The sequence below is a fragment of the Leuciscus leuciscus genome, assembly GCF_965113295.1.
Source record: "Leuciscus leuciscus genome assembly, chromosome: 2".
In the NCBI taxonomy this organism is placed as follows: Eukaryota; Metazoa; Chordata; class Actinopteri; order Cypriniformes; family Leuciscidae; genus Leuciscus; species Leuciscus leuciscus.
The window spans coordinates 13,105,492-13,131,579 of NC_138726.1; the positions used below are offsets into that span (position 1 = coordinate 13,105,492).

General features: G+C 35.7%; 1 protein-coding gene across 8 annotated transcripts in view; it reads right to left on the reverse strand.

Moving 5' to 3' along the window:
- Positions 1-26,088, reverse strand: part of mpdz (multiple PDZ domain crumbs cell polarity complex component) — a 104,209-nt gene that overhangs the window by 36,797 nt on the left and 41,324 nt on the right. For 5 of the 8 annotated variants that reach the window (XM_082151227.1, XM_082151225.1, XM_082151224.1 and 2 more), the window contains 11 exons: positions 20,881-20,967; positions 20,714-20,796; positions 16,883-17,029; positions 15,904-16,071; positions 15,027-15,200; positions 12,866-13,075; positions 11,182-11,289; positions 10,743-10,901; positions 5,856-5,967; positions 4,176-4,374; positions 1,991-2,032 (listed from right to left, as the gene is read on the reverse strand). In XM_082151227.1, coding sequence (XP_082007353.1) covers positions 1,991-2,032; positions 4,176-4,374; positions 5,856-5,967; positions 10,743-10,901; positions 11,182-11,289; positions 12,866-13,075; positions 15,027-15,200; positions 15,904-16,071; positions 16,883-17,029; positions 20,714-20,796; positions 20,881-20,967 — 1,489 coding nt within the window. The remainder of the gene's footprint in view (positions 1-1,990; positions 2,033-4,175; positions 4,375-5,855; positions 5,968-10,742; positions 10,902-11,181; positions 11,290-12,865; positions 13,076-15,026; positions 15,201-15,903; positions 16,072-16,882; positions 17,030-20,713; positions 20,797-20,880; positions 20,968-26,088) is intronic. The other 3 variants (XM_082151228.1, XM_082151226.1, XM_082151223.1) reach the window with 2 other exon arrangements.

Below are 26,088 nucleotides of genomic sequence, written 5' to 3' on the forward strand. Positions count from 1 at the left end.
ACCATGAGAGAGAGAGAGATGTTAGTCAAAGATGAACAACACAATACACATGATGTTAGGAAGAAATGACGGCCTGGAATGTTAACGATGGAAAAACAGCCTCTTGTGAACAAGTATGCATGTTACCAAGGAAACTACGACCTGCTCTAACACTGCTTGTTACAGATGTAGCATTCTTGAGTTTGACTAAAATGTGAGTGTTTAACTCTTTCCCCATCAGAATTTTTTAAGTTGCCAGCCACCAGAAGTGTTTCTGATCATTTTCACAAAAATGTTGTTGTATGAATATCTGAACATGCAATATACTAAAAGAAGGAAATATATATATTTTTTATTCTAGTTTCATGCATTCTTTTTTATCAACACTTGAATGTGGGTAAGTTTCTTTAAAAAAGCAACATTTTGAACAAAAAAACATTTAGAGAAAATCGTGTAACAAAAATAAAATAAAAAAAAGATTACAAAGATTATTAATCATTTGTTTCTGTTCTTTTTTGTCTGTTTTGATTAGGAGATGCGTGATAGCGCCCCCTACCGTATGACGGTCAAAACACAGAAAGCCGGGGAAAGAGTTAACATTAGTAGGGTCAAATCCATTATACAGTACAATTCTGTCTGTATCAAAATTTGTCTTCATACACAAAAATTATTATGCTCCAAGCCCAGCTTAATGTGAAGATAAAACTATAAGAAAGCCATGAACTGGCTTGAAGGTTGACTTCCTCGAAAAAGTGTAACCACTGTGATGGCAATCACTATTTTTGAACTTCTGTTTAGTAATGCTAGTGGTGTAGACCTTACACACTTCAGCTTTAAGTTAACGTGGTGAACTGTAAATCATTTTGCTACTTCGGTGTGAATAAATGTTGCCATATTGCCATGTTCACAGGTGCTGAACTAACTGGCAATGTATTAAATATTTTGAGGTGTTTCTTGACCATTTCATTTCTCTAGTTAAAATGTTTTGAAGAAAACAAGTTTTTGAAAATATGTTTTAATTGTGTTCAGTGTCACATGATCCTTCAGATATCATTCTAATATGCTGCTTTGCTGCTTAAGAAACGTTCCATATTATTATCAATGTTGAAAATAGTTGTTTCATATTTTCGTGGAAACCTTGTTACATTATTTCAGGATTCCTTGATAAATAGAAAGCTAAAAAACAGCATTTATTTGTAATAGAACATAAATGTAACATTACAAATGCCTTTACTGTTACTTTTTTATGTGTATGCATCATTTTAATTGCATTCTTGCTGAATAAAAAGTTTTTTTTGTACAAAAAATCCTTTATCTAAGTATAATAAGTATAATATTTCAATGATATACAAAAGTGATTACTATTTTATTGGTCCTTACTAAATTGTAAGCAGGAAGACTTTGAATTTGTGTATTTGATGATAGTATTATTATTATTTTAACATTTTTATTTCCATCATGTCCATTAAAGTAGATGAAGTGGGTTATCTTCTCTTCGGTGTCATTTCATAATGGCAAATACGCAAATATAAAAAAAAGTGAAACTAGAAGTGAAACAAATCAAAGTGAAACAATTTACAGTAATCATAGTTATCTCGTATAATTTGATCAAATAATAGTGAAAGGCCTTTTTACAAAAAGTAGAAAAAAACAACAACAACTATACACTAAATATAATATAATTTTAAATATAATATAATGTAACATTTTAAAAACTAAAATAAAGGTACTGCATAATAGAAATGACCCAGTAATGATCATTTGCACTCAGCCGAAGAAAGTCATACAGGTTTGGAAAGACATGAAGGTAAGTAAATTATGACAGAACTATCCCTTTAATGCTGTTGTCAGTCGTTAAGATTGAGTGCGATTACAACAGAATGGAAGGAGGAACAATCAGACTTTTTAGATAAACCTCTGTAGCGACAGCCCAAAATGCAGAACGGAACGAATGCAAGCAGGGAGTGAGGACAAACAGTGTAAATCAAGCCCAGATGAAGGGAGTACTCACACAGAGATGGGACTGTGCTCTTCCCCCGCAGCACCTGTGGATCTGGAAACGTGAAGAGCAGTTTACGGACGGCAGCCGACACAGATGCGGCTGCCATCAGGATGCAAAATAAAGCAACTTACTAGTTACTACAACTAGTACAAGCTCTCTGCTGCGAAACGATTTCTGCAATGGGTTCCCTCGTAAAAAAGAAGTGCACTTAAGTGTATTTTAGTGAGCATTTTTAGTGTACTTCATATCTAAAAAGTAAGTTTTTAAAAAACTGCTATTGCAGATAAAATTTATTAAATAAAAGGCCACTTAAGTGTACTTAAAGAGTGTACACTCTCATGACTATGTTTCTTAACACACTTGAGTACACTTTTAAAAAGTGCACTGTAATAATGTCAAATAAAAAAAAACATTATTTTAAAAACATTATTTTACTTTAAAGAAGTACATTTATTTTGATGTGTTGACTAACATGCTAAAGTACTTGCTTAGAATTTTAATTGTATTGTGTCGATATCACATTTAAAGTTAATATATTCAAAATGTAATAAATTGCAGTTTCATCATTAAAAATATGTAATTACAATCAATTCTATTATAATAATAAACATATATTAAACATGACATACAAGTTTTAATAGAAATTAAATTAAGATGTATTTTAGTTTACCATAAATGCTTGTCAGTACATACAGTAGTACACTTTACCAATATTATACATTTTCAAAAAATAACAGAATTATGAAATTACTTAAGCACTTACATAAAAAGGACTTTTAATATAAATTTATATATAATTCATTTTCATATAATTGCAATTAACGTTCAATTAAGTGTTTGAAAACATAACATTCAGTTTGCACTTAAGTATGTTCTTTCAAAGTATGCTAAAGTGTACTTCTTTTTCACAAGGGTTCTGGATCACCATTGGGCACTGATAAGCCTGTGCTGGTTTGTGAGTAATGTTTTATGAATGTTTGTTTAACCTTTTATTGTAATTGTACATTCTGGAGTTCTGGTGAAGTTAATTGCTCTGTTAAATTGGCAGTACTCATAAAAAGCAATCAACCATAACCCCTGACCATATATAAACTTCATTGTAACAAATTTTTCCATGCGATTCAAAATTGAAGTACCATCAGAATGTAACACATCTGACATGCCGTCTCAAAATGTGTTACCGGACACAGAAAGAAAAGCAAGATGCGCAGTAACATCCAAATATGCCTGTCTGCATGTGTGGCAAGTTCTGCTGTGACGCTGAAGTTTATTCTGTCGTCCCTCTGTCATTCTTAATCGTGTGTGTAACAGACTAGACCTGATAGAATTAAGGCCCGTTCACACCAAGAACAATAACTATAAAGATAATTATATTATCGTTATGTTTATTATAAGCGCGTGCTTGTCTGCCGCTTTAAATGCTCGAGCTCATTACAGCAGGATGGATTCTGATTGGCTGTTCATCAGCTGGATAAAATTGTTCTGACAATCCAACAATATTGTTTCTCTGTGTCGTTATCGTTATAGCACTGGTGTGAACTCTGCTATTCTTTAATATTGTGAACAATTTTGTTAACTATATCTTTATCGTTATCTTAATAGTTATCGTTCTTGGTGTGAACAGGCCTTTACACTACTGTTCAAACATTTCTTATTACTATCAATGTTGAAAATAGTTTTTGTCAAGATTCTTTGATGAATAGAAAAAGTTTAAAAGTGCCGCATTTATTTGAAATATAAATCATTTGTAACATTATAAATGTCTTTACTGTCACTTTTGATCAATTTTTTCAATCAGTAATTTATTCGAATACAATTTTACGCATCTCAAACTTTTGAGCAGTAGTGTATGTTCAGTGATATGGAAATAAACAATATACTGCCTTTTAAAGCAAATCAAATACTGATAAATGTGATTTATTAAATGATTAATCATTAAATGTTATAATTCATGAGATCATTTTAATTAAAGAATTAAAAGCACCAGAATTTTTTTCATTTTTCTTTCTTTCAAAAAGACAAATGAAATCCTCTGTTTCGATGATGTAAAACAATAAAACACAAACCCTTTCTGAAGGGAATGTAATTAGCCATGTGTCAAGAAACAAAAATAGAGAGAGGTTGATTTCTACCTGAGAAGTTGAACAGAAGCTAAACTTGAATGCCTGAATCAGGTTTTGTTTGAACATCTCACCCCATGTCTGGTCCGATCAGAGAGTGTCTGCGCAGCATGGCTCGCGCCTGCGCGTTGGTCAGATTTCCTGTCAGTTCTCCGTTGATGGCCAGAATAAGATCTCCGACCCCGAGTCGTCCATCCCGGCTGATGGAGCCACCATGAATGATGCTGCGGATCAGCATTCCTGCTCCATCCTTCAGCGCACACACGGTCATTCCTGAAACACACGTGAGTATAAAATTGGCTCTTTTTAAATCCATAAGATGGATTAAATAAATAGGTCACATGCCCTATTTGAATTTTAGTATTATAGTAGTTACTACTATTATAATACTAATAGTGTTTTAGTATTATAGTAGTAGTAAGTATAGTATTATTGTCACGTGGGTGGTTGTATAAACACACATGAAGATATATGCAAAAAGGCCATATTTAATAAATCCACAGGTAAATCCACAAGAACAGAGTAATACAACAAATCCATTAACTGATGACATCAGACACTGAACTGAAACAGAACCAAACAGTGATAATGATGATGATAATGAGTGAACAGCTGAACATAATTAGTGTCCGTGACAAGAAATGAGTGACGAAGGCAGACAATGATGAAACACAAAGAAAACTAATAAAAAATAAAATAAAAAAATAAAATAATACAAGTATCACTTTGCAATGCAAAGGCAGACATTTTAGTGGGAATTATGAACCCCTTACACATAGATGCTCTGCTCCAAAACCCATTGAGCTGCCTACAGATGCGGCATTGTAGTTAAGTGTATTTAAAATGAACCATTTTGCCTGATATTTGTGTGCTTACATTTTCTGCTTATGAGGGTATTGCATGGCTATCTTGGTCTTATTTGAGCAACACTTAGTACTGGGTGTTAAGTCAGCATGGTAAAAAATCCTCTGCCAGGAATGTAAATGTACTTTAATTTTAAATCTTCCTAGATCAAGACATAGAGAGCATTAACACCTGTGACATTAAAAAACAAGTCCAGTTCCAAATGAATGCGAGAGATTAAAATTTAATAACCTAATAGTGTATTTTGGCAAAGCAGACTGCTTCGGATTGCTGCTCTGGGATAAAGCTGTCCCTAACTGCTAGTGTGCGATCCCACAGCCAAAATCACTGTAGATCTGTGGCTGGAGAAAACTTCCTATTTTCAGCTTGTATTTGACCTTTGCACAGCAAAATTTTGCGGGTAAATTGTAGGCATCTCATAAAAATCCATGCTCTCTTGAATTTCGCATGATGCCCGAAAAAAATTCTCCATGCACATTTTGCATTAGGTTCAAGTTTGTTGAATATTGACGCACCAAATCACTGTGTTGACCAATTAGAAAGCAACTTGGTTTGGAAGTGACCTCTGTGTGAGTGGTGCTTTGTTCATTGCTACACTATTTACAGTGTACAGTGGAGCTTCTTTACTAATAAGCTAACAGCTAATAACTGTAACTGTGTTGTTTGCCATTTCAAAAGAGGGTTCTTCTGAAACTGGGGACATATTCATTTGCACACAACATAACAGCCCTTGTGAAAAAGAAGTGCGCTTCATTTTACTTTTACACTATTGAGTTTGAACTTTTAGTGTACTTCAAAATTTGAAAGTAAATTTGAAATCTGTAATAAGTACTCTTTAAAAAAAAAAATGCTGGTGTTTCACAAGGGACTACACATTCCCATTCTCATACCTAGACTGGAGCTGCCCTTGACCACAGTGATAGTCCTCTCAAAAGTGCTCCCCGCAGTGACGTTTAGCTGCTGGGTCTCATCTGCGGTGTTAGCTGGAATGAAATCCTCTTCCTGTGAGGAAAAAAGGTTAGAATCCTCATCAAAAACAACATCAAAGACTGAAGTCAAGGACACAGTGTGATGAAAGACGTTAGTAGGATGAGGTCGGATTGTAAGGGTCTTGTGGGGAAGCAAGAAGGATGGGAACAGAATGGCAATACTAGATTAGCAATAATGAGTGGTGCTTGACTTGACTTTCAAAACTCTCCACCACAATGTCGGAGTAGGTCTGGTCACTTTTCCAGTATTTACTATTACTAAGGTATTTTGAGTGGGTTCAAAGGTTTGATGGCAGTAGTAGGGCAGAACGATTTGGGAGAAATCTAATTGTGATTCTTCTGATAAAATTGTGAATTAAAAAGCAATTTTTTTAAGCTTCAGGGTAGTTTGTAGGCCAAGCATTATGTATCAGTATGGATAAAATAGTAATAATTACACACACAAAAAAAGAAAAGAAATATTGCTATTGTAATATTTCACTCAAAAATAAAATTGAGTATTTAATAATAATAATAATTGTATATTATTATACTTTATATTATATTTTTAATATTATAAAAATATTACTTTTATTATTATTACTAAAAATGAAATAAGAAATACGGTTATTGTAACTCATTTATATAACTCATTTATCACATCAATTTGAATAAGATAATCCTGTACCATATTGATATAAAAATACAAAGAGAAAGAAAATATATTCAATTTTTTGCTATCAACAAAATGAAGTGTATTAAATATTACATTACGTCAGGGTTTCCAAGACGGGGGTTCATGATGGAAATGCAGGGGTTTGTGGGGTTAATGAAAAGCTATGAAGTAATTAAATCATAAAAATTTAAATGAATAATTTTTAAATAAAATAAAAACGTACAAAAAAAGTTTTTTGCTGCATGTCATGTTACCATTAACGACAGAGAACCGTGAACTTAATTTTATTATTATTTATTATTATTATTGACCTAACTTATTAACTTAAAATCTCAGGGGGTACTTCAAGAAAATATATTAAGTCAAAGAGGTTCAGCTGACAAAAAAGTTGTGAAATCCCTGCATTGCATGTAAATATGAAATGACGTGAATTTGTACATTTGAATGTGTTTGAAAGACAACAGGCTTCTAAAGACAGTAATACATGGTTAAATGACTCATTGAGTGATAATACAAATAATAATTCATGTGTTTGTAAGGAGCTGATTATGCAATGTTTCAATGTTGAGAAAACACTTTTTAAAAGTGAAATGATTTCTGTAAATCCAGTGATCAAATGCGGTGGCTCTCAGTTTTCAGTGATAGGCTCATGACTAGTGGCTGGTCTGTGTGTGCAATTCCACAAACCTGGATGACCCTCTGAACGTATATAAGCAGTAGACTTTTATAGAAAGGAAAATTGAAAAGACAAAAAAGAAGTAGAATCAATGAATTATGAATAATTTACTGCCACTGTGACAATAACATGTAATAGAATATAAAAGTAACAGTAGTCTGATTACTTAAGTATTTTAAAATGTAATATAATCTAATTTTATATTTTTGGAATATGATTACTCAATCCAGATTACGTGTAATCAATTACTACCCAGCACTGTCTATAGATAATCCATTAAATATTCTGTTCAAGAAAAATCCTGGTAGGACAAACATCTGCAGTTTTCCTTACACAAATTATTAGTTGATTTATATCCACAATTAGAGTCAAATCAGAGGCAGATAATCTCCTGATAAACAGTGGTGTTAATGACCTGCTGAAGTGCAATAATGCCAGAGAGCAATCATTGGTGAGAGCCAGGGGAGAGTGTTTCTGAATGTGGCCATGATTCATACTGCTGTAATTGAGTTTGCTCGTGCAGAATGATTCAAGAGGGACTGAATCACTCAGCTATGAATCTGAGCAGAGACATCCCAAAGCAGGAGCCATAAAAACACAGATAAAGCACAACTGATGGGACTCGAAATAATAAAGTCGCAAATTACAGAACAGAGAGCTGTTGGGCCTGTGGCATGCTGGTCTAGAGAGAGTTTTCCTTAACAGTGGGAGTGAATGGAGCTGTTAAGCAAATGACATGCGAGGAGGTATCGGGGTAATTTACCATCAGAAATTTAGCTGGGAAAAATATAAATTGGCAAGATTTTTCCTTCCACATCACAAAGTGAAAGCACATACTGTATATCTCCAAGCATACTTGAATGGCTTTTAAATGCCACAGGGTCAAAAGTGACACGAAATATAGGTACACATTTTTATATTCTATTTATATGCTATAAGCAGGGGTGGTGAATTTAGAAAAAATTGTAGAACTTCTATATGTCGCTTAGGCCGTGTGTCCACCAAAGCGTTTTTTCACGTGGCTGGCTTATTTTTTCAATTGTTTTCAATGGGAGCACCGCGTTTTTAAAACGCCATGAGCGTAACGAGGCGCTGAGCGTTTTTTTCATACTGAAGCAGGCGTTTTTTACAGGTCGCCGAGAGTTGAAGAATGTTCAACTTTGGGTAAAACGCAGCGCTCATCACTGTCACTTTTTACCCAGCCGTCCAATCACAGTGGAGGAGGGGCGGGACAAATACCACACCAATCAACCGCCACATTCTGATTGTACAACGTCAACAGATGACAACAAGCATAATAACGGAACAAAATAATTTAAAACAAGAGCCAGAGAAACTACGTTACTTTGTATCAACATTTTAATATAGAATCAACACAGAAACAAAATATGTGTGAAATGAGATACTAGTAACACTTTCGCGAATATTCCGTATCATAACAAGCAAAGCGTCTCAACTGAAAAAAATACTGCGCTACCAAAACGCTCTCAAGCGCCCATAGCTAGGCGTATTCAGCAGAGCGGACACACAGCCTTTTAAGGTGAAAACACTCAATTTAGAATTTACTAATTGTCATTGTTTTATTTGTTTATTATATTTCTTGTCACTGTATTAGTTGCATTTTAAGTCGAGAAACACTCCTTCTCAAGACTTCTAAAACTGTCACATCTGTGATAATTCCTACTCTTGTGTTCTTAATTGTATTGAATGTGCACTATTAAATGTGCACATAAATATATATTTTTTTAAAACAGTACATGCAGATAATATAATATTATTGAAATAAATTGCCCCTTAAGTGGACTTAAAGAGAGTACACTTGCATGACCATTGTTCTTAACACACTTAAGTGCACATTTAAAAAGGGCACTGTCACATGAACATTCTTTTGTGCTGTATTTGGTTTTGTTTTCTCTCTGTCTGCTTAGTACCACTGTTTTCTTGTTTGTCTCCTAGGTTCTCATTGCCCTCGTTTGTAACTATGGTAACTCATTAGTTCCCTCATTTGCTACACCTGTGTTTATCCAATTATTTCTGCTTGCTCTTCGAGGCTGTTTACAAGACACCATTTTTAACTAAAAATGTAAAACTTTCAATGCATTTTGGCCGTACATATACACGACAACAGCGTTTTGGGTGCCTGAAAACGCAAACTTTTGAAAACAGGTTTCAAAGTGCACGTTTTTGAAAACGGTCTCCGTGTAAACAACAAAAACGTGAATCTCTGAATATGATGACGTCATGCACATACATATTACATGTTCAGTCTATAGTGTTTCATCGCTATTTAATGGCCAAGCATTAGAATACAGCGTTTTAGTTGTTTTTTGCGGATCCGTGTGAATGGGGATCGTTTTGACAATGGTGTTGTCTGTTTGCGGAAAACTCAAAGGAAAAACTTCTCTGCTTTAAGCATTTCGTTGTCGTGTAAACGTACCCTAAGAATTTATATACCTCTGTTTCTGTTCTGTTTAGTCAGTTCTCATTAACATTTGCGCTTAGTATGGGTTATGGTTTATCTTCTATAATCAGGTAACAAGATGTCTATTGTCAAGACAATAGACAGAAGAGCACATGGCACAAGGAAACATACATTACAAACCATGTGCTTACACCAAAACGTCACAAAAACACAAGCAAATTGCCAGTGAACACAATCACAAGCCATGTGCTCAAATAAAACAAGACATGATAGACAGAACATGGAGCGCGAGTGTCCGAACCCTGACACGGAACCGAAAACCAAACTACACATAAGAGCCGGAATCTGAAAACCACGCTACGCCCATGAAACAAATCACACCGACAAGACAAAGACAAGATAATACAGGAGCCTCAGGGCTCTGTAACAAAACCAAGAATAAACTAGACCGAGGTGAACCCTGACATCATATAAATAAACTGTTTTAATAATCTTTTAATAGACGTTTGTCTTTAATCATTTTAACTGCAGTGTGTTTTTGACATTACATTTAAAGTTAATATATTTACATGACATACAAGTTGGGTTACACTTTATTTTAAGGTGTCCGTGTTACAGTGTAATTGTAACAGAGTAATACAAATTAACTACATGTACTTACTATAGGGTTAGGGTTAGGATTAGGGTTAGTTGCAAGTATGCACAAATTAAAGTAATTAAATAGTAATTACAGTAATTACATGTAACTTGTAACAATGACACTAAAACAAAGTATTACCACAAGTTTCAACAGAAATGACACTCTAAATTAGTCCTTTTAAAAATCTGTTAATATGTACTTTTTTCGCAAAGGCAGTTTCGAAACAGCTGCATTATACAAATTATAGATAAAATAATACCAAAGGTGTCTTAGCTGGGTATGTTTACTAAATACTTTAAAGTTTGTATTTGATTATTCAGTGTAAAGCCAAAATCTAATCTGATTGGACATGAAATGTGCATGTTTGAATCTGATTGGTTGCTGAATCTATATACCTTAGGTGTGGAGGCCTTTCTGGTCATCTGATAGGTCAGATCAGTGCTGCAGAAACTGCCATGTTCAGCGATCATTGACTGCAGCAGCTCGTCCTCCTCCTCAAGAAAATTACGCTCAAACGCCTTTTCGTCAGACAGGTCTAAATCACTGGAGTCGATCTGGAAGGGTTGTTATGTAGATACAAATGATAATAGCATCAGAGAATGATAGTTCAAATAGTTTGGGATGACACCCATGGACTTAGCAATATTCATTCTGTATTTGAATGAGTTTTGAATGCTGCCATGTGCATCTCTTGCTAAAAGTTAATATTAAATGTTACTCATCTAAAAAGAGGTGTCTGCGTCCTATAAACACTGACATATCGCTCCCACAAAAACGTTGCACTAATAACATGCTTTGTTAAAAATGGTTTTGTTGTGTTTTATAAGCACTGACCACTGCAGGCTCAGCGCGAAACACAACTTCCTCCTCATCATCATCACAGCCCTCCGTCAGGACTAGAGCCGAGAAGATAAAGGAGGAAGAGCCATCCTCATCCTCAGTCTGTAAAGACAGGGAAGTGTCACCTTTCTAGACATGTGACCATCCACTCAATGATCATGTTTATACCACACTAAGGTTGGGCGTTACGACCAGAATCTGGTATATCATGGTAACTGTATAATTCCGATATGTATGTATGTATATACACAAACACTATCATTTGGGGTAAGAAATTATTACTTTTAATCAGCAAGGATGCATTAAATGAATCAAAACTGACAGTAAACACATTTATAATGTTACAAAAGATTTCACTTTCAAATAAATGCTGTTCTTTTGAACTTTCTATTTATCAAAGAAACTATGAAAATATGAACCAGCACTACAGCAAATCAGCATATTAGAATGATTTCTGAAGGATCATGTGACACTGAAGACTAGAGTAATGATGCTGAAAATTCAGCTTTTCATCACAGGAATAAATAGCATTTTACAATAATATGTTACAATAGAAAACAGTTACTGTATTTTTGATCAAATAAATGCAGCCTTGATCAGCATAAAGGATTTCTTTAAAAAAAAAAAAAAAAAATCGTACCAACCCCAGAATCTCAAACATGGAAGAATGTAAATGTGTGTGTATGCAAATGTGAACAATGGTTTTAGAAGACTTGAAATAATATATTGCAAACAATACTATGACAGTTATATAATATGTTTGTTTTAGAGCTTTACATACATGTTGAAATTTATAAACATTAACAAAAATTTCTACTTTGTATTTTCATATTAATCTTTGTATTTATGATGCTTTTTGCAAAAATGTAAATAGGCCCCGCATACTGATGTCATGCAGATTTATCTACTGTGTTATAGCAGATTCTTTTGCATGGCACATAACACCCAGACCAATATCAGAATAAAAGACTGAATTTGATTTGATTTGGTTAGAAATCACTGTCATTTTGCATGTTAGTAGTGCAAGGTTGGTAAGCGAGCTGAATTGTTTGATTAGACATTTTATTTCATTGATATTTATGATCACGTCACAGATTTGATTGTACACTAGTTTTCCAAAGGCAAGAGGAAGAAATGCTTTCTCTGATTCGTTGCAGTTCTTGGAAGTGAGTCATTTGAACCATATTAAGAGGTGATGTTACCCAATCGCACTTGTGAGAGCAGAACAAAAGGGTTTCGACGCACTCATGCAGTCTAAAGGCCTCTCACGAGATTAAATCAACAGAAAAAAAGACTCGATCAGATGACCCATAGTGCACTTGACAACCCACCATACACGCTCCAAACTTATGCCCCGAACCTCAAGGCCTTGGGAGAGGAAAAAAAGGAAAGATGCCAAAATGCGCACACAATCCCAGAATAATGGAGCCGAGATAACAGCCTTGGAAAGTTGAAGAGTTTAAGATAAACTACAGCCCCTGAGAGCTCTTCACAAAGATACAGACACACTCCTCTAAGAAGATTTCATTTCCTGAGGCCTTAAAGGACAGCAGACCTGTTTCATGAAATATTCAAAGATCCTGCAAAGGAATCCGGTTACTGCAACCACAGGTTTCAATAACACAGAAATGTACAGAGGAAAAAGCTGCTTTAGAAAGTAGAGTCTGATATTTCTTACGGGCAGTGGTTTGGCCACCCCAATGCGGACATCACCCATGTTTGCTCCCTTCAGAGCCTGCACCGCCTCCTCCAAAGTGGCACTCTCCAGGTTGATATTGTTGACGTACATGAGACGGTCTCCCGGCAACAAGCGACCGTCTCGCTCGGCTACACCGTCGGGAACTAACGACCTAATCACAATCACCGTCTTAAGCGAGTCCATTGGGTCCTGCACACATATGAACACACACGCATACACAGAGAGTATAACATTAACATTATAATTATATTAGACCTGCACAATGATGCATTTAATTAGAATGGGAATTGATGTTTCAGTTTTTGTTTAAAAAATATTGGAAGCACATGATTTTCTTGATATTCACCTTAGTTAATAGTTCTTTAAATAAATAATTAATTACTGACCCTCATGTCATTCCTTTCTCATATTCAGTTATACAAGACGAAGATAAAGTGCATAGGTCAGTTGGCATACTTTAATGCTTTTAAAATAAAAAAAATTTAATGCTTTTATTTACTTTTAATCATTTTTATACTTTTTCATATTTGGAGCTTGATACTATACATCCCTTTTCATTGTATTTCAGTTCATTTCGGACATTCTGCTAAACAAAGAAAATTTAAGTCGGAATAACAACAGGGTAAGTAAGGACAATATTTATTTTTGAGTTAACTATTTTTCTGCTAAATAGAAGTGTCAAGGAAAAATAAATAATGTAGTCAGAATTTAATATTAATATTTAATATTATACACTTAAATATATTCATATTTAAAATAAACAACCCTCGTGAAAAATAAGTACATTTTAGCATACTTTTAAATAGAGTACTTAAGTTATTATGGAAATATTATACTTTAAAATAATATATTTAAGAGCGAACTGAATTTAATGTTTTCGGACATGTTAATTGCAATAAAATAAAATAAAATAATATAATTTGTATTTGTATTAAATGCAATTAGCAGAAAAGCAGTGTGTTTTTGACCCACTAAGTGGTACTTAATCTTTAAACATAATTTAATAATTATTTCTATTGTTTTTAATAATTTAATTAATAGATTCACCACAGTAGCACGCATGCGATACAGTTTTGCATGTGTGTGAAAGAGAGCCGCTTGTTTGTGTGAAGTGAGAGTTGGTTGTCTGCTTGTTTGTGTGTAAGGGTTAATCTAGGGCTGTGTACTCATTAATGCTCACTACACCCTATTTTAGGTATAAAAAATAGAATTGTACAGTAGTTTTCAGGGATTTCCTGACAAAAATTAGGAAATTACCATCACAGATTTTAATTATAATAATTTAATATTATATAATAAAACCTTAGACCTTTCTTATGAATCCCCCTGCATGTTTACAGGTCACCCTGCAGTTTTCCAAAAAATAAAGTTTTTCTGTAAAATATAATATGTTGTTATTGTTAAGATAATTGTTATTATTAGATTTATTCTTAAATACTGTTTTGTATTTTATTGTACTTTTTCCTTTACTTTTACTCAAAGATGGTAACAGACGTTTTATTATTGTGGTACAATACTTTCAACCTCTATAGTACCAGAGCTATGTGCAAAAATGGTTAACATACAGCTGGTTGTGTACTGCCGAATGTACTGACAAGCATTTATGGTAAATTAAAATATATTTTAATATCATTTCTATTGAAACTTGCATGGCATGTATTTAAATATATTTGTAGTTACACATTTGTAATGATAAAGTTGCAATTTAGTAAAATATATTAACCTTAAATGTAATCGCTTAACACACTGCAGTTGAATAGTGTGTGAATGATAGTCAACACATCAAATGTTTATGTTTAATTTGTAAAATGTAAAATTAAGTAAAATGTTTAATTTGACATTATTACTAAGCACACATTATTACTAAGCACACATTTCAAAAGTGTAGGCCTATTTAAGTGTTGAGAAACAGTCATGAAAGTGTGTTCTCTTTAAATGCAATTAAGTGGCCATTTATTTCATTCATATTATATTATCTGCAAGTGCATTTTTAAAATATACTTAATATCTGATTCACAAACAGATGCCTTTCATGAGCCAGTTCTTTCAATGGATCAGTAAAAAAGACTCACAATTCAATATCAAACCCATGAGTTCCTACTTTAGTTTTGACTTGTGAAATTGGAGTTGAGATCCTCACCTGGTAATCCAGAATGCTGAAGCCCAGCCCACTCTCCCCTTTCTCTAGTCCAATGTCCTGAATCTCCGTCTCCCACATAGCTAAAGGCGTTCCGGTGGGCTCTTCAGTCACATGATCTTTCAGGCTGTCCTCTGATTTGCCAGAGACCAGGAAATCCTCAAAATCATCCTGCACCTACACAAAGTGAACACAACCTTTGTTTCTCATTAAGTCCCTAATAATTGTTCAGAAGCATAAAACATAATAGTAATCTACCTCATGTAACTGGGTGGATACAAAAGCCCACACCTTTTATTGATAGCTAAACTGTGTCATGCATTTGAGCATGAAAGTCTATCCACTGAGAGCGACCTGAGATGTCCAGAGATTATAACGGGTAATCTGATATAATCCCAACAAAGGAAAGCCTGACTGAACTACTCCGGCTTGTGGAAGACAATAACTTTATCAATATAAAAGAACAATTATAAAACAGATTTGGGTTAACAGAAGATCAATTCGATTCACAATTCAGTGAATTTTAATTGAATAATTTTGTTTGTGATTTGATTAACAACAATTTGAATAATCAGTATTACATTTATATTTGAATATATATATATATATTTAGGACAAACTACAAAAAGTCTTTAAGTACCTAAATACTTAATATGGTCCATATGACAATATGAAAACAGGTAATTAAAAACATTATTAATAACTGCACTTATGGCTGTTTAATTTAATTCTATTTTAATTTTGTTTTCTTGGTGGAAAGAAAAGACCACAAACACTGTTTTGCAATAATGTTGAAGTGATTGTGCATTATCCTTTACGCATGTAATCTTACATATTAAATCTACACCGGATTTGACATTTAATGAAAGATTTAATGTACCTGAACTATTGAATCTGTGGCCACATCCTCTGGCTGTGGTTGGTCAGTTTGGCTGTCAGTCATTATAGGGGCGGGTCTACAGCAGATCATGGTCACAGATACAGGAAGTTCTTTCAGTATGTCAACAACCTCTTTGTGATTCTCTCCTCTGAGAGGAATGCCATTCACCTGAACAAACACATACACAATGTATGAATATTCAGAGAATAATGAAGAGATACTTACATTATTATGGGTGTCAATCTGTGTATTTATGCTTTAAAAATAAATATTCAACATTTTTGTTATTCATCAAAGAATCCAGAAAAAAAAAATCACGGTTTCCACAAAAATATTAAGCAACACAACTGTTTTCAACGCTGATAATAATAAGAAATGTTTCTTGAGCAGCAAACCCGGCATATTAGAATGATTTCTGAAGGATCATGTGACACTGAAGACTAGAGTAATGATGTGGAAAATTCAGCTTTTCATCACAGGAATAAATTACATTTTAAAATAAATATATACATTACAATAACAAATATTATTTTAAATTGTAATATTTCCTAATATGACTATTTTTATTGTACTTTTGATCAAGTAAATGCAGCATTGGTCAGCAGAAAAGACTTCTATTAGAAAACATTAAAAACCTTAAAAGACTCCAAACTTTTGAACGGTACTGTATATTTCTGACTAAGGTCTATATTGTGGTTAAGCCCTTATTCCAAAAAAGACATTTACATGCCTCGTAGCTATTGGAATATTCCTGTATACAGGATAATACAGTTAATACAGGCATAAGCCTACTGTCTTGTTCGGATTTCTAGAAATGAAAATCTCGGCTTAATTTAGTTTAGCTTATTTGATTAATTAAAGACATATGACACATACGCAATCAAAATTGGGCCAAATTCCAATAATAATTTGAATTTTTTACGCATATTGGTGGTCAGTTGTTTCTTATGGTGGTGACCCTGTTATGTGCTGGTTTTACCTCTAGCAGTTCGTCTCCACTACAGATCTTTCCAGATCGTCCAACAGGTCCTTCAGGAAGTATGGAGCTAAGGAAGTGATGGCCAGCACATGCATCCAGACTGATCCCTAAACCGCTGTTCTCACTAAACTTCTCCACTTGAGCCACCTGCACATACACAGAATGACTGAATCGTTCAAAAAACATTACAAACCTTAAAAAAGCCCTCATTTACTCCAGCATGAGCCACAGGTGTATGGAATGCCAAGTCTGCCAATATTAAAAATAAATAAATACATAAATAAATATACAAAGAAATGTAAAAAAGAAAAAATAAATAAATAAATATATAAATAAATATACATAGAAAAGCAAAAAAACGAAAATAAATAATTATTTATACATTTATTTCCTTATTTATGTATATATTTATTTTTTTCCATATTTATTTATTTATTCTTTTATTTATTTATACATTTATTCATTTCTACATTTATTTATTTATACATTTATTTATTTTTACATTTATTTATTTATACATTTATGTATTTATACATTTATTTATTTATTCATTTATTTCTTCCTACATTTCTTCCTGCATAGGGTAATGAGGAGGGCGTGGTTTACCTCAGACATAGCAATCGAGCTCAGAGTAAGCGAAGGCGAAGGGTTGAGGCCACAGTGACACCCTGTGGCGAAATACAATAAGTATCACTCACTGACGTTGATACGGTCTGTGACTGCGAGGTATATGGTCAGAATCCTAAATCTTACTGTGTGACATGGATAGGCTACTCTTTATTCCGGACATGGCAGTAGAACATCGTTTGGTCTGGATTTGTAAAATGTCCTGGGCTAACAAACATGAAACAGGGACTCTGAAACGGAATTGATATTTTCCATTTTTCGGTCAGAACTCACAGAAAGGAAGCAGGGCACATATAGGCTACAGTGAAGTCGACGCAAGCATATTGACCAATGCTTTTGAAACGAGACCATTGCATTTGAATGTAGCCTAATTTCCAAAAACAATACTGACAGCAACAGAAACCAGGGCCGCGGGAAGAGGTTTTAGGTTGTGGGTGCTCACCACTTTTGAATAAGAAACAATATCAAGACTATAAAACTCGTCAAAAAACGTGCACACACTCCAACCACCTGCCTGCACATTACATTTTTGACTTTATTGATTCTGCTTTTATTCGTAATGCAATGGACCGGTCAATGGGACATAAATGAATCCTTAAAGGATGGGACTTTATGGGACATTTGCACAAAAATAATACATAACTTACCGTAGCCTATTTTATAAGTCGCTCCGGAGACGCATATCAGTCAAAAAATGCGCCACGAGGAAGAAAAAAATATATATAGCCTAAGTCGCACTGGACTTTTTTTGTTTTTGTTTTTGTTTTTTTTACAAAAAAAAAAAAGTTACAGACAGTTCTCCGCTACGGACGTGAGCGCTCTAAAGCAGTACTAAAAGAATGTTTTAAAACTTTCACAGAGACCTCAAACTGAAAGCACAAAGCCTGTCTTTACATTTAATTTCGTTTTGTATTAATTGTATCTTAATTTTAATCGATGTTTCATCAAAAAATTGTCTGATTTTAATAAATAAGAAGGCTATTAGAAAATAGATAATCAGGACACGGAGGCGCTGGCGAACCTGAAGCTCGTCTCATAATGAAACTCAGCGTAGGCCTATAAGGTAGCCTATTGCCTCACAGACCTGAGACATATAGAGGCTTGAAATGTCTACTTTTAAGCAGAACAATTCAAAACGAAAGAAAACAGACTACGCTGCTTATTTTTTATGTCAGTGTCGGCTAGACAGATGAAGTTGACGACTCGCGATCTTCGCAGCGCCAGAGAGAAATGCACATTTCATACGAATTACATAAGCAGCGCAGTCTGCAATTGCAATGTCCCATAAAGTCCCATCCTTTAAGGATTCATTTATGTCCCATTGACCGGTCCATTGCATTACGAATAAAAGCAGAATCAATAAAGTCAAAAATGTAATGTGCAGGCAGGTGGTTGGAGTGTGTGCACGTTTTTTGACGAGTTTTATAGTCTTGATATTGTTTCTTATTCGAAAGTGGTGAGCACCCACAACCTAAAACCTCTTCCCGCGGCCCTGGTTTCTGTTGCTGTCAGTATTGTTTTTGGAAATTAGGCTACATTCAAATGCAATGGTCTCGTTTCAAAAGCATTGGTCAATATGCTTGCGTCGACTTCACTGTAGCCTATATGTGCCCTGCTTCCTTTCTGTGAGTTCTGACCGAAAAATGGAAAATATCAATTCCGTTTCAGAGTCCCTGTTTCATGTTTGTTAGCCCAGGACATTTTACAAATCCAGACCAAACGATGTTCTACTGCCATGTCCGGAATAAAGAGTAGCCTATCCATGTCACACAGTAAGATTTAGGATTCTGACCATATACCTCGCAGTCACAGACCGTATCAACGTCAGTGAGTGATACTTATTGTATTTCGCCACAGGGTGTCACTGTGGCCTCAACCCTTCGCCTTCGCTTACTCTGAGCTCGATTGCTATGTCTGAGGTAAACCACGCCCTCCTCATTACCCTATGCAGGAAGAAATGTAGGAAGAAATAAATGAATAAATAAATAAATGTATAAATACATAAATGTATAAATAAATAAATGTAAAAATAAATAAATGTATAAATAAATAAATGTAGAAATGAATAAATGTATAAATAAATAAAAGAATAAATAAATAAATATGGAAAAAATAAATATATACATAAATAAGGAAATAAATGTATAAATAATTATTTATTTTCGTTTTTTTGCTTTTCTATGTATATTTATTTATATATTTATTTATTTCTTTTTTCTTTTTTACATTTCTTTGTATATTTATTTATGTATTTATTTATTTTTAATATTGGCAGACTTGGCATTCCATACAGGTGTAGTCTACTTAAAAAAAAAAAAAAAAAACTTCACTCCAAATATACAAACAGATTTTGATGTTAGTAATAATAAATATCAGATAAAGTGTGTTCGAGGACATTACATTCAGTTTGAACATTACATTCAGTTTGCAAATATATTATTTCCATAATAAGTACTCTTTTTTTAAAAGTATACTAAAGTGTACTTTTTCACAATGGTAAATATAGGGGCAATAAGAGGCACTCTGAAGTTATATGATCTTGAAATCTTAAATTAAATGTTTTCAAACTATTCTTCATCGATGTAAAAAACAAATTACAGGCATAAAGATCTGACCATGGTCTGAATCAAAACTGGACTGGTTTTAGTATAGTGTGTGATTGTGTGGATTTTTTTTTAATGTGTGATGGTAATGACATTATTCACTTTTCTGCAAAAACTTTACAACAAGTTAGCTAACGCAACAAGTTAGCTGGTAGAAAATTACCTTTGAATAATTAATAAATAATTAGATTTCACAAGTGCCTACTGTTTAAGTACATCTAATATAAATCTAAATCTAAAAATGAATCACATTTCTGATCATTGAACTGCACATGCCATGTGCTCCTGTCACTTATCATTTACATAATAATAAATAACCTATTCTGTGACAGCAGTATTGGGAACAGTAATTATCTGTTATAAATAAATGACAAACTATGCACATAAATACCAAATTAATTAAAATACCTACCAATTAAATTAGTTGATAACTGTTAACAGTATTAGTTAATAACATAGGGCAACATTATTAACTATGAAAAGGAAATTAAAGAGACACAATAAAAATGTATAAAGGCATTATTTGTATTTCTTTTAAATCATACTCAGTGACAAAAAGTCCTAATTAAAAAAAAAAAACAGGCATAAACGAGTTACTCACAATGACTTCACTGCAGGCGCTGAGCTCATTCTGCCACTTCTGCAAAAGTTTGTGTTCCTCCTCCGAGCTCAGCTTAACAGGACCTGAGAGAGACATGACAACATTATCTGCCAGTCTCTGCATGTCAATTCACTGATATCAGTCGCAAAATGGCAAAAGTCTCTCACCGTCACGTCTTTCTGGAGTTCTGACGGGTTGAACCGTGACAGACTGAGGTTTGGCGTTTTCCTCTGGTGTGAGAAACAGTCTCTCATCTACACACACACACAAAGACAAAAACACAGTGGCATCAGTGATGTGTGACCCTGTCGGTTTGAACTCCCTTTATATAATAACAGGCTTCTTAGGATTGTGATGAAAGGATGAGTGAGGATTTTTTCTCTAAATATGGTGCAGCGGTTGCGGGGCTTGCACACACAAAGAGGATCAACCAAACTTTCTTTCTCTTTCTTATTGGGTTAAGTTAGATCTCAGTTCTGGCTTTACATTTCTGTTGTAATATCTTCAAGTATTCTCTCCATATGTATTTATCAGGAAAGGGTTTGCCACATTTTATGACCCCTGGATTTGCACCAACATCCAGAACACAACAGAGCACACTGTAAGGAATATTGTACGTGTTCACAGCTACACTATACCTTGCATTTCCAGTGTGATAAATGTATTGGAAGAAATCATAGCTGATATTTTTAAGATCTCTCTTCTGAATCTTCATTTGAGCAGATTGCCAAAGTTATTACACACGTTTCTGAGGAATCTTAGCCCATTCCTCATGATGACCAATGGCCTCCAGTTCAGTAATATTCTTGGGTTTGCGTGCTGCAACTGCCTTCTTCAAATCCCACCAGAGATTTTCTATGGGGTTCAAATCAGGTGACCATGTGAATCTTCCAGAACGTCTTCTGCAACCAAGCCTTGGTGGAATTTGAGGTATGCTTGGGATCATTGTCCTGTTGGAAGGTCCAATGACGCCCAAGCTTCAGCTTCCTAACTGACGGCATGACATTTTCTCCTAGAATTTCCTGATACTTAAATGAATCCATCTTGCCTTCCACACACTGCAGGTTTCCAGTGCCAGAGGATGCAAAGCGGATTTGTTCATTGCAAACAGTTGAAAGTCTGTAAAGTTTGCCAATAAACCTGCTTTGCGTTGGGGGTTCAATCATTTTGATTACAACTGTAGCTTTTATGAACATGCCTTAGAAAAAAATAAAAAATAAAATAAAATACTGGTGTGCATATTGAGACAAAACAATGGCACTGACATATTTTAAGATATGTCAGAACAAGTTTATTTCAGTTAAAACAGCTCAAACATGAAGAAGCAGCGCAGGTGTGACCGGGGGCGTGGCAGCGTGACGAAGTGTTTCATTCTCCTCTCAGGGAACCGGGTTACATGCATAATCTGAAACGTTCCTTTTTGAGTTGAACTCAACGCCGTGTCATTGCTTGACAGAGACAAAGGGAAAGAACCTGGCACACAAGGCTTTGTATATGCACAGACAGTTATTGAGCGCAGGCTAAGACCGGATCAACCCTGAAGGGCCTGAGACCCTGAGGTTGAATCCGCATCTAGACTATAAAACCTGATTAATGTGTGGGGAGAGGACCCTCCTGCCGCAGCACAAACATCTAACAAGGATGCACGCCTAGCAAGAGCTTTGGAAGACGAGACGTTCCTAGTGGAGTGGAGCCCTAATCCCTCATAGGAAAGGGAGAATGCGTAAGTGATCCAATGCGATACGTTGCTTCGTGATCGCATTATCTCTGTTGCGGCCACAAAATCAGACCAGAAGTTGAGAGAACTTATGCCACTGGTCTGAGCATGTAGGTGGTCTGGATGTAGATGCTCAAAGCACGGACCGAACATAACAGATGCAGACTTTCTGGCTCTTGCGTCTCATGAGGTGAAGGAAAGGCTACTGGCTGACCAGAACTTTTGGAATATAGTTTGGTCTGGGGTGCAGTATAGTTCTGAAATCACCTGGAGCAAAGTCTAAGCAGGAAGAGGCTACTGACAGGGGTTGAAAGTCTCCAACTCTCATAAGCAGTGTTGTGTGTAACGCGTTACAAAGTAACGCGTTACAGTAACGTAACTACTTTTTTGGGTAAAAAGTAGTGTAACGCGTTACTACAAAAAATTTGGTAACGAAACGTAGTTCCTTTTTCAATTCGGCGCAACGTTACTTTTCCCATGGATATATTTGACAGCGACACTGCCTCAGCTGCGCGCTTGAGAGAAGAGAACTGTTGAGAACTGAAGAAAACGATTTAGTTTCATATTTATGTTTAAATTAAATTAAATAAAAAAATTGCGCAATATATCGGGAGACAAATGGAGTGTGGAGACATGATTTTGACCACTTTATTAAGTTTGTTTTTGTAGAAAACCTGTATTTAAAGTGAATTTCGTTTTGTATTAATTGTATCTTAATTTTAATCAATGTTTTATCAACCAGTTGGCTGAATTAAATAAGAAGTAAATTAAAGAAAACTATTTAGTTTCATATTTATGTTTAAATAAAATAAATAAATAATTTAATCTATGTTGATAATATGAAAAGTGAAAAGCGTGAGTAAGATCATAATTTTGTGCACTATATCGGGAGATAAATGGAGTGGGCAGACATGATTTAGACCACTTTATTAAGTTTGTTTTTGTAGAAAGACTTTCTTTAAAACGAATTTCGTTTTGTATTAATTGTATCTTAATTTTAATCAATGTTTTACCAACCAATTAATTGCCTGATTTTAATAAATAAGTAAATATGGCATGCAAAATAATCATGACGGCACCAGCGCATGGAGCTCCTCTCCATACTGTAAATTAACCGAAACTCATAAGCTACTTGTCTCACAGACCTGAGAAATATATAGAAAGCTTGAATATGTGTACTTTTAAACAAACAAAAAAAAAATTCTCTCAAAATCTCTTTTTTTTCTCCTACTCCCTTGATAGAGTGAGTCGTATGTCTGAAAACTAAGCTTATGTCTTCTATATCATTTTGTCCTATGTTATCAAGACGCGATTCGCACCGGTGTTAGAGAGCAGGGAAGCTTTATTGGCTGTTGCCGAAATTTAAAGTTCGGTGGATAGGGGAAGCGGAGCGGAGAGAAGTGGCGCGAGCACACGGCTCATCGCGGAGTGTCGCACTCTACCCCATGATGCAGAGCCGGCTGAGAATAAAAGTTGCCGCACACAGCAGCGCCAATGAGAAGGACTTTTTTTCTTTTGAAATTGATACTATTTTTTATAATAAAGAGCACAAAATAATTACCTGTTAGCCTATGTTATATGCTCCATTGTATAACTTTATGTCTACATATTTAGGAACAGATATTGGGTTCTGCCCAAAGTCAAGCAACATAAAAGTAACGTAAAAGTAACGAGTAACGTAAAAAGTTACTTTCCAAACGGGGTAACTAAGTAAAGTAACGGATTACTTTTAAAAAAAGTAACGAGTAACGAGCAAACACTACTTTTTAAAAGTAACTTCCCCAACACTGCTCATAAGCGAAGTCAAAGTCAAAGAGAGCCACCTTAAGGGTCAGCATTTTCTCAGAGACTGACTCCAATGGCTGAAATGGTGCTTCTGCTAATGCTCCCGGGATCAATGCTAGGTCCCAGGAAGGAACTCGCGACCCGCAGCTACCGTGTGGAACTGTGCAAGAACCAAGACACCAGAGGATGTCCTCCAACAGAAGCTCCATCTAAAGGTATGTGGCTAGCTGAAATGGCTGCCACATAGACCTTTAGAGTAGCTGGGGTCAAACTCATTGAAGACATTCTTGAAAAAAATACAGCACTGAACCAACACGGCAGTCGACTGGGTTGAAGTGGCACTGCTCGCACCATGATCCATTTTAAGGCATACAGCTTCCTGGTGGAAGGAGCTCTAGAACTCAGAACAGTCTCAACAACCTTGGTTGAGAGACCAGAATATATTAGCTTGAACCTAGGGTAGACCCAAAGTTTCCAGATCTCCTGCTTTAGGGTGGGAGATTGTCCCTTGCACTTGAGAAGGAAGATCTCTCCGAACCGGAATCTCCTGTGGAATGTCATTTAGGAGAGAAATCAGGTTCGAGAACCATACTCAGGCTTGCCAGAACGGAGCAACTAGGAGAAGGTGGACTCGGTCCTGGCAATCCCCTTGCTAGAACCCCAGGGAGCAGAGATATCAAAGGAAAGGCATCTAGCCGCAGAGGAGCTTGAGAAGTGAGGGCAAACCAGAGGGGACAGCGGGTCGTCTCCTCTGAGGCGAACAAGTCCACTTCCACTTGGCCGTACTTCTGCCACATGGACTCAACTACTTGTGAATGGAGTCACCATTCATCGGGCCTCAGCCCCTGCCTTAACAGGATGTCTGCCCCCAAGTTTACATTCCCCATAATGTAAACTGCTTTCAACGACTTTGTGGCAAGCAGGACGGGGCAGAGAGCCGTGAGAGAACGGCGCGAGGCCGGTGCTGTGATTGATAATGAGCGTTAACTGAGCACCGCACTGGCCTTGTATCTCTCACAGAGGAGCTATGGAAGCATAAAAGGAGGAGCGAAGACAGTGAAGGATGAGAGAGGACCAGGTTCTTATTAAAGTATGTGAAATGTCTGCCAGTTCCTGCCTCCTTTCCATAACAACTAACCACATTACATTATTGCTGAAACCTGGAGGAAGGAGTAACACACTGTCATGGAGCCCTCACCACTGAGGGGAATCCACGGTGCCATCGAGCATGGCTGAGCAGAGTCTGCCACCATGGATGCTCGAGGCGGTGGGCTGGAGTGAGTTGCCGGGGGGACAGATGAAATGGAGGGGCAGATGCCGTCTGTGAGGGAGCGGAGGAGTCAGAGACAGAGCCTGCTACTGTCTGTTTGGTCGCATGGAGGGCAAAATCTTTGGCTCTCTTTAGTCCTTTAACTCCCTCAGGGGCTAATCCCTCACCAAAGTCCAAATATTTGCCTGATAGGCCTGACCTGCTGCTTCGTAAGCCTTACCCAAAAGGGCAGATGTTACCCTACAAGGCTTGGTGGGTGAGGTTGGTTTTCTCCACATCAATGCAATAAAGGGGGAGAGATAGCCGGTAAGCATCTCTTCTAACCTCAGCATCGCCCGTACCCGTGCTCGTGCATACCGGCCACCATAGAGTATGTTGAGGTGGCCTAAGCATGTACACAAGCCGAGTACGGTTTCCACCAAGACCTCGACACCTTGGTGGGAAGAACAGGAGATGGAGGTGGGAAGGTAGCTCTCGGCCAGATGTTAAATATGGATTTTCTTAGATGGAGAGACTTTCTTTTTATCGGGCCACTCCAGACTCAAATTGGCCACAGCTTGAGTAACACCCTCAAGCAGATCCTCGAATGCGACACTTGAATGA